The following is a 13,084-nucleotide window of genomic DNA, read 5'->3' as shown; positions in this document are numbered from 1 at the left end:
ATGTTCTTGCAGTTGCATTTATTCAAATAATGATGTACAAAAGACAACAGGGATGTGCACCAGAACAGTTGTCTAACAAGTAAGATAGTATACAAAAGTTTTATAACACAACTTCCATTCTTCAAATTAGTTATCCATTGTTTGCAAAGATCTTCATTTGGATGCAGCATCTTTAGCAGGGTTTGGTATCACATAGAAAATTGTCGTGCACTGTCCTTGCTTATGTGTGCAATTAAAGGCTTGACAAGCTGGCAAATTTAGAAACACATTACTGTTATCAATGTTCCCTATAGAACTAATAAGAACAGTGAAAGGGGTTTGCTGACGTAGCAGAGCATTTGGAAGTGATCGGGATTCTGGGATAAAACCCGATGATAAACTACAACATATTTAACTCTGAACAGTGAAGAGCATCAAAATGGCAGCCTGCATGATTTTGTCAAACTCTAATTTTTAATCAGTGATCAGTGCTTAATTGTGTATATTTTGAGAAAATTAGAATAATTATATATAATTGTCATGGTAAAAATCATTATTTCAACTCTTTTTTTTTCTTTTTGCCTGACAATGACTTTAAGCTAAAACACCCCAAAAAGGACATTACTGAATTCAAATTTAAATGTTATCAACAGTTGCTGCTTTTAGATTGTATACGTCCCGTAGATTCTGACAGAGAGAGAACACCAGCGATCCTTGTATGTATCATTTGACTTGAACACAATGGCAGCACATGTTAGTTATGAGAATTCTATCTCCAACAGTTTAAAAGTTCTAGGGCGTTACAAGCGGACGGACATACTGACAGCGGAGAAAAGAATCCTTAAGTGTTGTCATGTTTCACACGCGACACAAAAATACAACTTTCTTCCATTTTTAGCATTAATGCTACCCATTTAATAACATTGCATCCTTTTTCATGATATATATATATATATATATATATATATATATATATATATATATATATATTTACATTTGCCAATGCACTTCCTTATATGACAGTACTAATGAAATCGATGTTCAATTTCGTATGACATGAATTTGGTCACGTGATCAGTTTGTTCTTGCGTATGAATACAATCACCGCTTCAAAAGTCAGTTCCTGTATTTTCACCTGGGTTCTTGCTTATGCAATGCAGTGGAGGATTTAGACCCCCCCCCCCCCCCCCCCCCCCACTCTCGCCACAAATTTAGATAACAGAAATAGTGCGAGTAAAATTCCAGAATGGCACCTAAAATGGCTGAGTATTTTGGCTAATACTTGACTTTCACCCCCACCTCCCTTCGTAAAATCTGGATCCGCCACTGCAATGATATCATTACAGAAACAAACGCAGCAGGATATTTATACAGATTTTATATTGTAAACAAACAAGAATTTCATCAATTTATAAAAGAGAAACATTAAACATATCATTCTGTTTCATTTTATACAGTTTTAAATACCGTCTTCAACTTCTGCATGGCGATTTTATAAAGTTCTGTGATATTGGAAGCGAAGACATGTAGACAGAGTTATAAGCCTATTTACTTTATGATGATAAGTTAACCTGTTGTTTCCTAGCAACTTCCATCACGGCTATGACTCGGCATGATCATAAGCAAGGCTGGTTTCGAGGCTAGAAAAATTTACATGTTCATGTCAGGGTACCGGTGCGAGTCTTCATTAAAATCCTACAACAGAAATTTCCCAAGTGAACAAAAACTCCGTCAGTTCGTTTTTATTTTCTTTTACACACACTGAAGGTAAATAAAAGACGCAACCTACCTGCACTTTGTCTAAATCTGTCCTACTGTCTTGAATCGTCTCCTGCATGGCTACGTTTACCGCGAGTCCTAACGATGAACATACTGTTGTTTCTTTCCAAAAATCCTACTAAGATCTTAACGTTAACTAGATCCATCATATCCACCATCAATTCTCTCAGATCCTTTGAATTTCTGTCGAAATCTGTGATCATCAAGTGTTTTCAACTTAGTAAGCTAGACCGACACCAGTTTCTCCATCGCCGATCGCGACCAAATCACATCACGGATGTAGTTTGCTCCGCTCTTCTTGTCGTCATTTCAGTTAACTTTACGCTCTAAATTACCTTTATTTTACACATGTTTCGTCTTTTTTTTTAACATTTTCAATTAAATATCTCTAAACATAAGATAGTTTATTTCCTTCCCCATTTTCTTTGTGTGCGTGCGTGGTTCTTTAGTGTTCAAAAAGTAGACTTTTTTTTTCAAAGCCTATTTTGTCATACTAAATATTGCAATATTATAGTTCAAAACAGTATGAACAATAGCAATATCTCGCAATACGAAAATTGGTGGCAAAACTTTGTAATTAATTGATTTCATTTCTTTAATTTTTACATTACTTCAAAGAACACGCCGTGTTTTAAAGGAGCATGGAAACAATTTCGGTACAAAAAATATTTTTTCCACTGTTTTTGGTAAACTTTTGTATGAAAACCCATTGTAAGGTAAAAAGAAAATAAAGAAGAAGAAAAAGAAAATCCACGTACACACAAAGAAGACGGATTATTTCCTATAAATGAACACTAATAATAAAGCTACAGCTTAATTCTGGTAATTGATTGAAACATTGCCAACATTTCCAAGAAATAAAACGATTTTCCAGATAGTTGAAATCTTTTTTTTTTTTTTTTAAAGATAAACATGATCTCTGATATTTAAGGATATCAAGCATTTTAAAATTGTCAAAAAGCATTTCTATTTCTTGGAAGTCTGTAGATACAATTTTCATTCATTATAAACAGCATTGGAGGGATTGAATCCGTTGTCTATTCATAATTTTTTTTGTTTCAAATTATCATTTGTTGTAAATTTTTCATATGATATTTGAACGTTATTTTGATATACTTGTAATCAAAATACAGGTTTAAAATTGTTGGAAAAGTTAGTAACCCGTATAGCGGGGATTTTCCGCGGGTCTAAAATTGGCGATTTGCTGGTCGGTATGCTAATAATTTTAGCGGAATAAATTTTGGCGGAAAAGGAAGAGTTATCTCTCTTGCAAATACTGAAGTCGCAATTGGGTGCATATTTGGCGAGTGAAAGTTTGGCGGAAAGCTATCTAACAGCTAAAATAAACCAAATGTATCACCCTGTGGAAAAACCCGCTATACGGTACATGTATATGTATGCAAATAAAATAAAAAGTTAATTTGTCTGTCGTTTGTCCTTCTGTCTGTAAACTGTTCACATTTTTATCTTCTCCAGAATCATTGGACCAATTTCAATCAAACTTGGCACAAATCATCCTTTGGTGAAGGGGATTCAAGTTTGTTTCACAAATCGGTGCTAAACGATCTATATTTAAACAACGTCAGTGTTGTGATCTTTTCGGCACGTCTTGGGTCATTTTTAAAGTGATTGAACCAAGGAAAACACACATCATTGAATATCTTTTGTATGACTGTATTGCATGCGAAATAACCAAGTTGAAGACGAATCTAAAATGCAAACTTGACACCTTTACAGAGAATCGTCTCATAGGCATATATTGGGCAATATATGAAGGGAGATAAGTCACAAAAATAGGGTGGGGTAATTCAAAAATATTCTTCTCAATAACCACTGGGCTAGAAAAGTTGAAATTTACATGAAAGCTTCCTGATAGGTGTACATTGAAGTTTGTCCAAATCATGGAGCATAGGGTGGGGCCACAATAGGGGATCAAAGTTTTAACATTGGGTATTATAGGAAAAATCTGTAAAACTCTTCTTAAGAACCACTAGGCCAGAAAAGTTTGAAATTTACATGAAACATTCCTGACATTAGTAGATTCTCAATTTCATTCAAATCATCGGGAGTAGAGTAAGGCCACAATAAGGGATGTTACATGGTAATATATCGGGAGTAAGGTCACAATAAGGGATGTTACATGGTAATATATCGGGAGTAGAGTAGGGCCACAATAAGGGATGTTACATGGTAATATATCGGGAGTAGAGTAAGGTCACAATAAGGGATGTTACATGGTAATATATCGGGAGTAGAGTAAGGTCACAATAAGGGATGTTATATGGTAATATATCGGGAGTAGAGTAAGGTCACAATAAGGGATGTTACATGGTAATATATCGGGAGTAGGGTAAGGCCACAATAAGGGATGTTATATGGTAATATATATGGGGAAAATGTATGCCCCACGCGACTATAGTCAGGGGTATACTGTTTTGTCCTTATCTATCCGATTGATTGATTGTATATTGTTTAACTTCCCTCTCGAAAATATTTCCTCATATGGGGACGTCACCATTACTGGTGAAGGGCTGCATAATCTAGGCTCGGCGCTTAAGGCCTTTGAGCAGGGAGGGATCTTTATCGTGCTACTGGGCCTCGTTTTTTGCGGTCTTATCCGAAGGACCGCCCCATTAGTCGCCTCTTACGACAAGCAAGGGGTACTGAGAACCTATTTTACAATAACCCGGATCCCCACGGGGCTATCTGTCCGAAACTTTGCTCATAACGTTTGAATGGCGAGTGATGGGGCTCTCATATTTCATGAACACATTCTTTTCTTTGATATTATAGCTTTTAACCTTATATACTTGGCCTACTTTTAAAAAATTAACCTATTCAATATCTCCTGAACTAGGTAGGGCATTCATTAATTTGCATATAAATTCCTTATACCATAGTAAGGTCTCACATTTCATACTTGATCTTTGACATTGTGATCTAGACCTTGACCCAGATTTCAAAACTTTAATTTTACTCATAATTTTTTAATAGCGAGTGATAGGGTCTCGTGTCATACATGCATTCCTTGTGACAAAACTGGGTTGTTGCTTGTTTTGTTTTTTGTATCGAAGTTCTAACCTTGTGACCTTGACTTACCTTTAAGAAAATGTAACTTATTAAATATCACAAAGATAAAGCTTTCACATTGTGTATATGGGACATATCATTTCATACCATGATCTACGACCTTCACCAGAACAGCAAGGTCATGTTCATCATATTAGTGTTGAGGCATTCCCATGCTGTGTGATTTCATGTTCAATTGTGACACTTTGGGGATAAAAAAAATTCATGGTAATAACGATTGTAAAAAAAAAAATCTATCCTCTTTTAAAAAATCAGCAGTTGAACAATGGCAGAACCAAGGTGATTCAGGTGAGCGATATGACCCATGGGCCTCTTGTTCATGAAGCACTTGATTTATATTCAGAAAAACGGAGGGAGAATGTTTTCTATATTTATGAAATAAAACATTTTCACGACTAACATGCAAGGTGAAGATAACGAACAGTAATCAATCTCATAACTCCTACAAGCAATACAAAATAGATAGTTGGGCAAACACGGACCCCTGGACACACCAGAGGTGGGATCAGGTGCCTAGGAGGAGTAAGCATCCCCTGCTGACCGGTCACACCCGCCGTGAGCCCCATATTCTGATCAGGTAAACGGAGTTATCCGCAGTCAAAATCAGTGTGCCAAGAACGGCTTAACAATCGGTATGAAACACGTCAGACAGCATTTGATCCAATGCGAGGTTGTATTGACGAACTAGATCGTTATAACGACCATAGAATTTGCGAAATGCTGACTTCAATCGAGACTGTTGAAATCCCTGTACCATCAACTTGTTTTACCTCGATTTAAAACATATAATACCGACATGTTGGAATTGTAAAAGAAATCGAGCAAGAACTATTGTTTAATTGATTTCATTAATTTTCTAGTCACAAAACTAATGCACCAATATCCCTACTGTACACACGTTTACCCTGCACAATTCACACTAATCTGATTGACAAGAGGCCCATACTGATGAAAGAATTTACAGAAAATAAAATGTTACAAAAACACACTATTTTGGACCCACCCTAGAGTCAGAACCCTGGGAGTTGTGAAATTCAGTTTGGCACATCCTTTTCTGCATTTAGTTTTTAAATAGCATCAGTAAAATTAAAGAAAGTCTTTCAATTGATAAATACATTTAAACGCCATGACCATTTTAGCCCCATAACCCTACGATCATATAAAATTAACTATTTTGGTAAAGGGCTATCGGCCCCTTCTATTCATGTTTCAGTTTAGTTCAATAGAATTAAAGAAAATGATATTTAAATAGTTTACATATAAACACTATATACTAAGCTCGGCCCTGCTCTGAAGTCAGAACGTCTACCGGTACCTCGGCAATCATGAAATTTACAATATCTACATGGCTCTGCATTTAGTTTTTCTTACATTATGTGCGGTTGTATAGAAGATTTTTTAAAATAAGTAAATATTGACAGTCTTTCCCCCTCCCCCATTGCTTCACACCATATTTGAAAAGAATTGAAAGTAGAAATTAAAAACGTTCAATTTGTTAATGCACAGTGGATGCAGACAATAACAATAGATTACATGACCCAGGTTACCAAAAACTCCAAAATAACAGGACACAAATTAAAAATTGCTAAATTTATTCATGACTTATTGACATTCTTGTTAACATTTTATAAAATATGGCAGAGGACACACTGTTTCTCAGAAACTAACTCTTATATCACCAGTGCCAATGTTAAGTTACATTACTTTTTAAGTGCAAAAATGTCTTGACCAGCATATTGACATTGGAAGTACATGTATCAAGAGGAGGAGCAGAAATTTAAAGCATCATATCAGCTCAACAGACAAAATCGCCACACAAACTGCAGAAAGAATGTGAAAGTGGTTGTCTTTTCAAAACTTTTTTTTGATGCCAAGGAGATAATCACGCAACTCTTTTAAATGAAAATGAAAGTAGAAAAACAAGATCACAAGAAAATGTAGTTATAGTATATAAATATATATATCCATATATCAACAGCAACATAAACATGTCAAAATAACCTGTGACAGATTTCAATCCATAACTCTTTATATGTCTATGTAAGCTATGTCTGGAAATTAAACTGCAAATTAGACTGTACAGATTTCAGCATCTGGGTAGTCATTATGCAAGAATCCCTTCACAAAACATACATCTAAAATTTGTATACATTAAAAAAATATACGCAGAACATTTGATATTTAGTGAATAAGGGGAACATATATGCATCAATCTAACCTTAACTGAAAATTAGTAAATAGAACTTCCAACAAATATTGAACTACTGTATTTGATTCTAGAACCAGGCTATAGAAAATGGTTAAACACACAAGTCTATAATTCTCAGGCTATCAGATCTACTGCAGATCAACAGTGTAGGTAGGGGTATTGTCCTTAAATCCAACAACTCCTAATGGTGTCAATAGTTTCTTGTTGAATCCTAAAGCAATTTGCAAATTCTCATATTTGAGAGGAGACAATTGAGGAAACGATTCTTTTGGATTGTTACGTTTTCTCTACTGCACCTATTCTACTGCTATTCAAATGAAGACCTTTCTTATAATCTTGCACAGAAATGCTTAAAATATGCATTAAGCCACATCTATACTGCTGAAAAATGTTTGCTTATGTACAATGAGTATCTACATGAAAAATGAAATTTATACAAATACATGGTACATCTTTCATCTTCTTGGGAAAAAAAAAATCTTAAATAGTTGATTGGAAAGATAATCCTTTTCTGAGACTGCCGACGGAGTAAGGTCTCCTATGGTACACAATTAGAAGATGGGTATATGCAATAAGGCTGGCACACTATGGCTAACGAATATTAGTTTTTTCGTGAGTGCCAATATATATCAGACACTGTGCTGATATTTTGGACCAATCCATCAGAACAGACAGGGTGAGGATCTTGTCCTTATAAAAGATGACATTACAAATGATTTTTTTCAAGCTGATTTTCCACAAGCTAGAGTCGGAAGATTTACAGGTCCATCTTTCTGACATATGCAGCAGGAAACAACCCCTCCTGGCCGTTATGCTCGCCTTTCCACCAATTGTTATCCACCTCTTCCAGAACTGTTATGATATCACCTTTGCAGAATCCTAGCTCCCCCTGCGTTTCTGGTTTGAATTCATACAGTGCTGACGCTTTCTTTTTCTGTAAAAAAAAAAAGAAGACAAAATCATAAATTGTTCGTTTTATGTAAAGCACAATTCAATGATGGTGTTCATTCATATTTTCCCCTCTTTCATATAATATATCTATTCTTGATATTCTATTCAAAATGAAAATATCATTGAAATACACTGAATTAAGAATTCAATTTATAAAAATGCAACAGTATCATCAAGATGTACAACATAAAAGGAATGAAATCAATGTATACAGCCTTGAACTGCACACTGCTGACAGGAAAAACAGATTCCAACGAAGAAATCAAAGTAGCACAGACTTTCCGCTTCAAAAGGGATCCCAGGGAGTCAAAATGCAAGACACACTACAGCAGTAATTCACTAACCTGTACATTATGATATTTTTTTGTTTTGGTTTTTGTACACAGTTATCCTTGTCCATTACTTGCTCCATTGTTACACAATGGCTATTTGTTAGAAAACTATATCCTTCACACCAATTAAATTCCACCAACTTAAAAATGGGTTGGACCTACACCTCTTTCAAACTCAACATGTGTATCTTCACATATAATAGAGAAGTAGAATATAATCAAGAACTCGTGTATATATATAGAGAGAGATTTACAGATGTATGCTAATGCATGCACTGGAACACAAGAGGAAAGTATGTAACAAGGAAATGGTGCCAACACAAAATTAGTTGATAGGAAAGTCAATAAATCAGCATACAGAGTTAGAAATTACAGACATCAACAGGAAAACAAAAAACACCCCTCTGAACTTCAACCCTTCAGTTATTACACATCCGACACAGTCGAGGGCTGACTACTCTAGGAGACATGCCAAGGGGTGTGATGGTACCAACCCTGTTAGTCGCCATATCTTTGAGTACAATGGTCTGTCCACGATTGACAGATGACATCCGATGATATTCGATCAGTTCGTTTATAGAGTTGAACTTGACAACCCATAGGAAATATTTCCCTGCTCCATCCCTTAATACTTTAAAATGCTGGATATTTTCTTGAAACCTGGAAGAGAAAAAGCATGCACATTTTGAGAGAGGAAAGAGAGATACTATGCATATATATTTTTACCTTGCCATATTCAATGAGCTTTACATTTTGTCCCCGGACCACAGATGAAGTTTTGTGGTACTCTATTAACTCGTTCACCGAGTTGTACTTTTCAACCCAGAGGTAATATTTGCCTTCTCCGTCCCGAAGGACCTTGAAGTGTTGCACAGCCTCGCGAACTCTGAAAGATAAGGTGCCCATGTTTGCATTGATTATTTTATCAAAATTCATTAGGGTGCTGAAGAAATTTGTGTATATCTAAAGTACACATTTCACTTTATACAAAGCCCATGGGCCTTTTGATGGTCACCAGAGTATGCACATTATTTGGTATTTAGAAATAATTGCATTATTTGTTTGCTTTTTATACTTCTCTATTTTTAGACTTTGTAATAAATGATACATGTACATAAATTAGGAGAGTAATTTTTTTCACATCACAAGGAAATGCAATTTTCTACTTGAATCCAGTGTTTGAATTTAACAACAGACTGTTCTACATCAAATGGTACTGGTCTATATCAGATGTAATTGAGATGGACCAAATTGTCTATGCCCATGTTCTAAGTTTAAAGACCCATCTCATGACCATAAGGTCAGTGAAAATGTAGGCGGAGCCTAATCTAAACAGATGTTATTTACCTGGAGTGGCCAGGGTCTACCAAGGTGTTAATTGCTATATCCCATGGCACTCAAAGAAATACACAGAGGCAGAACATGGTAGAAATCTACCTGTCCATGCTTTTTTATAGTTTTGATATACACAGGACCTGTCTCAGGGACCTCTGCAGAGTTTCTGTGGTCATAGTGTTTGAATAATGGTTGTATTCCTAAGGGTAGCTGACACACATTCTACACCCACCCCCCCCTCTCTCTCTCTCTCTCTCTCTCTTTCTCTCTGTCATTGACTCAATGAATAATTTCTGTTATAAATATAGAGGTATCATAAATTGATGACATAAATTATTTCAATAGGTTACAAGTTTTAAAACTTATTGTGCAAATTATTGTTTGATTTCTGATTGTGTAATTTATAATACATGTACAGGTATATAGAGGGGGGAAATTACAATTATATTGAAATTGCATTGTTCAGGGGCCTTTTTAAAAACAATTGAATTACAAGAAAATAGCAATTGTGCACAGGTCATTTGCTATCACAACTCAGGTGTACTGGGCTTCCTCAAGATCTAAAGAATGTCTGTAGATATTGGCTGTTATTGTTATCAAAACACCTCTCTGGGGTAGCTCCAGATCACAGTGCCTGAAATCTATTGTTAAATGTTTGATTGGCAGGCAGCTTACAATTTGGGGGTGTCAACTTAAAATTGGGTCTTTAAGTAGATAAAAATAATATTAAGGCCATATTTAAAAATAGGTTTGTTTCCCCTAGCTCTCCCGACCCCAAGTTTCTGAGAAGAGTCGTTAGGTAGGTAAAAAAATTTTTTAGCCAGCAGAATTTTATTTAGTATGAAATTCCCATGACCATTAACAAAGCCCGATACCAAAACCTCATGAGGAACATCATTCCATGTTTCCTCATCAAACTCGTAAAGTCGGTTCTTGCATAGAGTTCTTCTTTGATTGCCACGTTTAGCATTTAGGGAATGGTGTTGATATTTTGGACAGTACTCATTGTATTTTGGAAGCTCATTATCTAACCACTGAACAAAGACATATTGTACATGTATAACAGTTGATTCGACGAACATTTGGGTTTCATAAGGTTTTTTTCTGCTACCTATGTCACATATTGATACTTAGATTAAGTCAGGTAGAATGTTGCAACTAGGGACAGTGGTGTTATTTCAAACACATGGTGTTATACCTTCTGACAGAACTTTAGTAAATTCCGTTGATTTTTTTGCACATTATGTGGTAGTGATTTTGATTATAATTTTTTAGTCATATCGGTAGATCAAACTTTTACCAGAAAATGTTTCTATGGGACTTGATTTTGCCGATCAAACAAAATGGATGCTGACATCTTTTTTACAAGGTCATGTATTCAAATCAACCAATCAGAGCTACGTTACACATGCGCATATAATTAGGTGTTTTCCAGTTTGTAAATATATCCAGTTCGAAAATAAGTTTTAACTGAGAAAACATAGATATTTAATGCTTCTTACTGACTGTCGAAAATATCATACCCATCAGAAATACCAACACTTTCCCTTACTAAAGAACGACTTGCACACCCGGATGCCTCGGAGTCTCTTTCTCTCCTCGCTTCTCATGTACACAACATTTCTCAATCTCGATGCAGCAGACCAGCTCTATTCGTATTATCTTTTTTTATTTTAGATTAAAACCAACGAAGATATAGAAAATCTTGGTCATCATAAAATACTGATCTGTACTTGTAATGACCCTGAAATTTTCCGGAAATGAAAAAAAAAAAACTTTGCCAGAGTAACGGAATAAAAACTTTTGGGAAAATTGGTGTGACTTTTACAGACTCGGTTGGGCGAGGGGAAACAAACAATATTTCTATTTTGGCCTACATAGATGGAAAAAAAGTTTTTGTTGAATTGTGGTGTAAAAATTGCAGCATGCTCAAAGAAACCTGATCAATGTTCCATTTTGTGCTTTTTAAATACATATGAAATAAACAATGCTTTAAATTTGAGTTATTCTTATTCAATGTTACGGTCTATGCCAATTTGATGAGGTATATGTTTTGGCATAAACCCCAGGTCTATACCAAGTTTTCAGCCAATTTTTGATCACTGTGAGTCTTAAGAGGGCTAATGAATTTTTAGTTTTCAAAGAGGGATCATTGTTCATTATAATCATGCAAACAGTTTGCCAGCTCAATGTCTAGGGATAAAGATTTTCTAAAATGTATTGCAATTTCATAAATTGATCCACCCCATCCAGGGACCTGGTCCTAAATTTCACATTGTTCTGTTCTGCAGTAACAGGAATTGACAAAAATGTTTGCCTGATTGCCCATGACAAGCAAAATCTTGGTTTGAGCAAGTGAAATTCTATTACTCTAGACATACTTGTCTGACCAGGCAAGTGAATATTTTCATTAGAAATGTGACATTCTTACATAAAATACTCAATTCAGTTCTTTACTCCATGATTTCATAACACGTTTGTGCTCTGGAAAATCCTTGGTAGTATTTTCACCTGAGTAATCAAGTTGTACTAAATGTAATCAACCCCCAGACGTACAATTTATCATGATCTCGGTTTCAAAGCCAGACTCGCATACTCAGACAGAAGGAAGCAGTATTATTGAAGAAAACAAACACAAAAGAAGAATAGCCAGACTGAAAACAAACAAAAGTGTGAACTGAAAAGTGTTTCTGGCTGCATGGAAGTCTCATATTGTTCTTGAAACTGACACTAGTATGGTGTCTGTCAAAAATTTAAACAATTGTGGGTGCATCATCATTTGTGACTGGTAATTCAACTAGAATAGATAATATATTATACATTAACATTTCCCTCTCCTATACACTTATAATGTGAGGCTGCTTTTCAAGCAAATCAAAGAGGGGCTGCTACAATGATGGGTAGACAAAACAAAGAGGGGCTGCTACAATGAACGGATAGACAAAACAAAGAGGGGCTGCTACAATGAATGGGTAGACAAAAAGGGGCTGCTACAATGAATGGATAGACAAAACAAAGAGGGGCTGCTACAATGAATGGGTAGATCCATGAATGCTTTTATAAAAGAACTAGAGTGAAATGTCATGTGCTATGCATCCTACTCTGGTTTTGTTTGTGTTCTTGAGTTTTTGCTATTATAATATGATAAATAACTTATTGAAATACTCATTTTTTAAAATACTTTTTGAACTTGGGGCAACTAATATTGAATGTGGGGAAAGTCAATGTTTGGTTCATTTGCCTGAAGGGCAAGTGGGTTTGAAAGTCAATGTCTATCCCCTAGTAAAGATTTTCTATCACATTTTCAATACATAATGTATATGACCAATCTAGTCTCACTCTGGTACCTGAACCCTGGGGTCAAAAATTTCACAACTTTGGTAGAGGGATCATTGCCAATTATAATCAT

General features: G+C 35.4%; 1 protein-coding gene and 1 long non-coding RNA gene across 3 annotated transcripts in view; both read right to left on the bottom strand.

The window, feature by feature from the left end:
- Nucleotides 1-1,344: 1,344 nt before the first annotated feature.
- LOC130054310 (uncharacterized) lies at nucleotides 1,345-2,506 on the bottom strand. The gene is made up of 2 exons (XR_008802621.1): nucleotides 1,769-2,506; nucleotides 1,345-1,674 (listed from the first exon to the last, which is right to left on the bottom strand). It is a non-coding gene; the product is annotated as an uncharacterized LOC130054310 (long non-coding RNA).
- A 3,917-nt stretch (nucleotides 2,507-6,423) lies between these two features.
- LOC125668339 (growth factor receptor-bound protein 2-like) overlaps nucleotides 6,424-13,084 on the bottom strand; it is a 26,845-nt gene continuing 20,184 nt past the window's right edge. The window contains exons 4-5 of one of the 2 annotated variants that reach the window (XM_048902323.2): nucleotides 8,835-9,000; nucleotides 6,424-7,991 (exon numbers count right to left, since the gene is read on the bottom strand). In XM_048902323.2, coding sequence (XP_048758280.1) covers nucleotides 7,815-7,991; nucleotides 8,835-9,000 — 343 coding nt within the window. In that variant the 3' untranslated portion in view covers nucleotides 6,424-7,814. Of the gene's footprint in view, nucleotides 7,992-8,834; nucleotides 9,001-9,066; nucleotides 9,227-13,084 lie in introns of both variants that reach the window. The other variant, XM_048902324.2, reaches the window with a different exon arrangement.

This window comes from Ostrea edulis, chromosome 4 (genome assembly GCF_947568905.1).
Source record: "Ostrea edulis chromosome 4, xbOstEdul1.1, whole genome shotgun sequence".
Taxonomy (NCBI): domain Eukaryota; kingdom Metazoa; phylum Mollusca; class Bivalvia; order Ostreida; family Ostreidae; genus Ostrea; species Ostrea edulis.
This window is presented reverse-complemented; position numbering and strand designations above follow the sequence as displayed.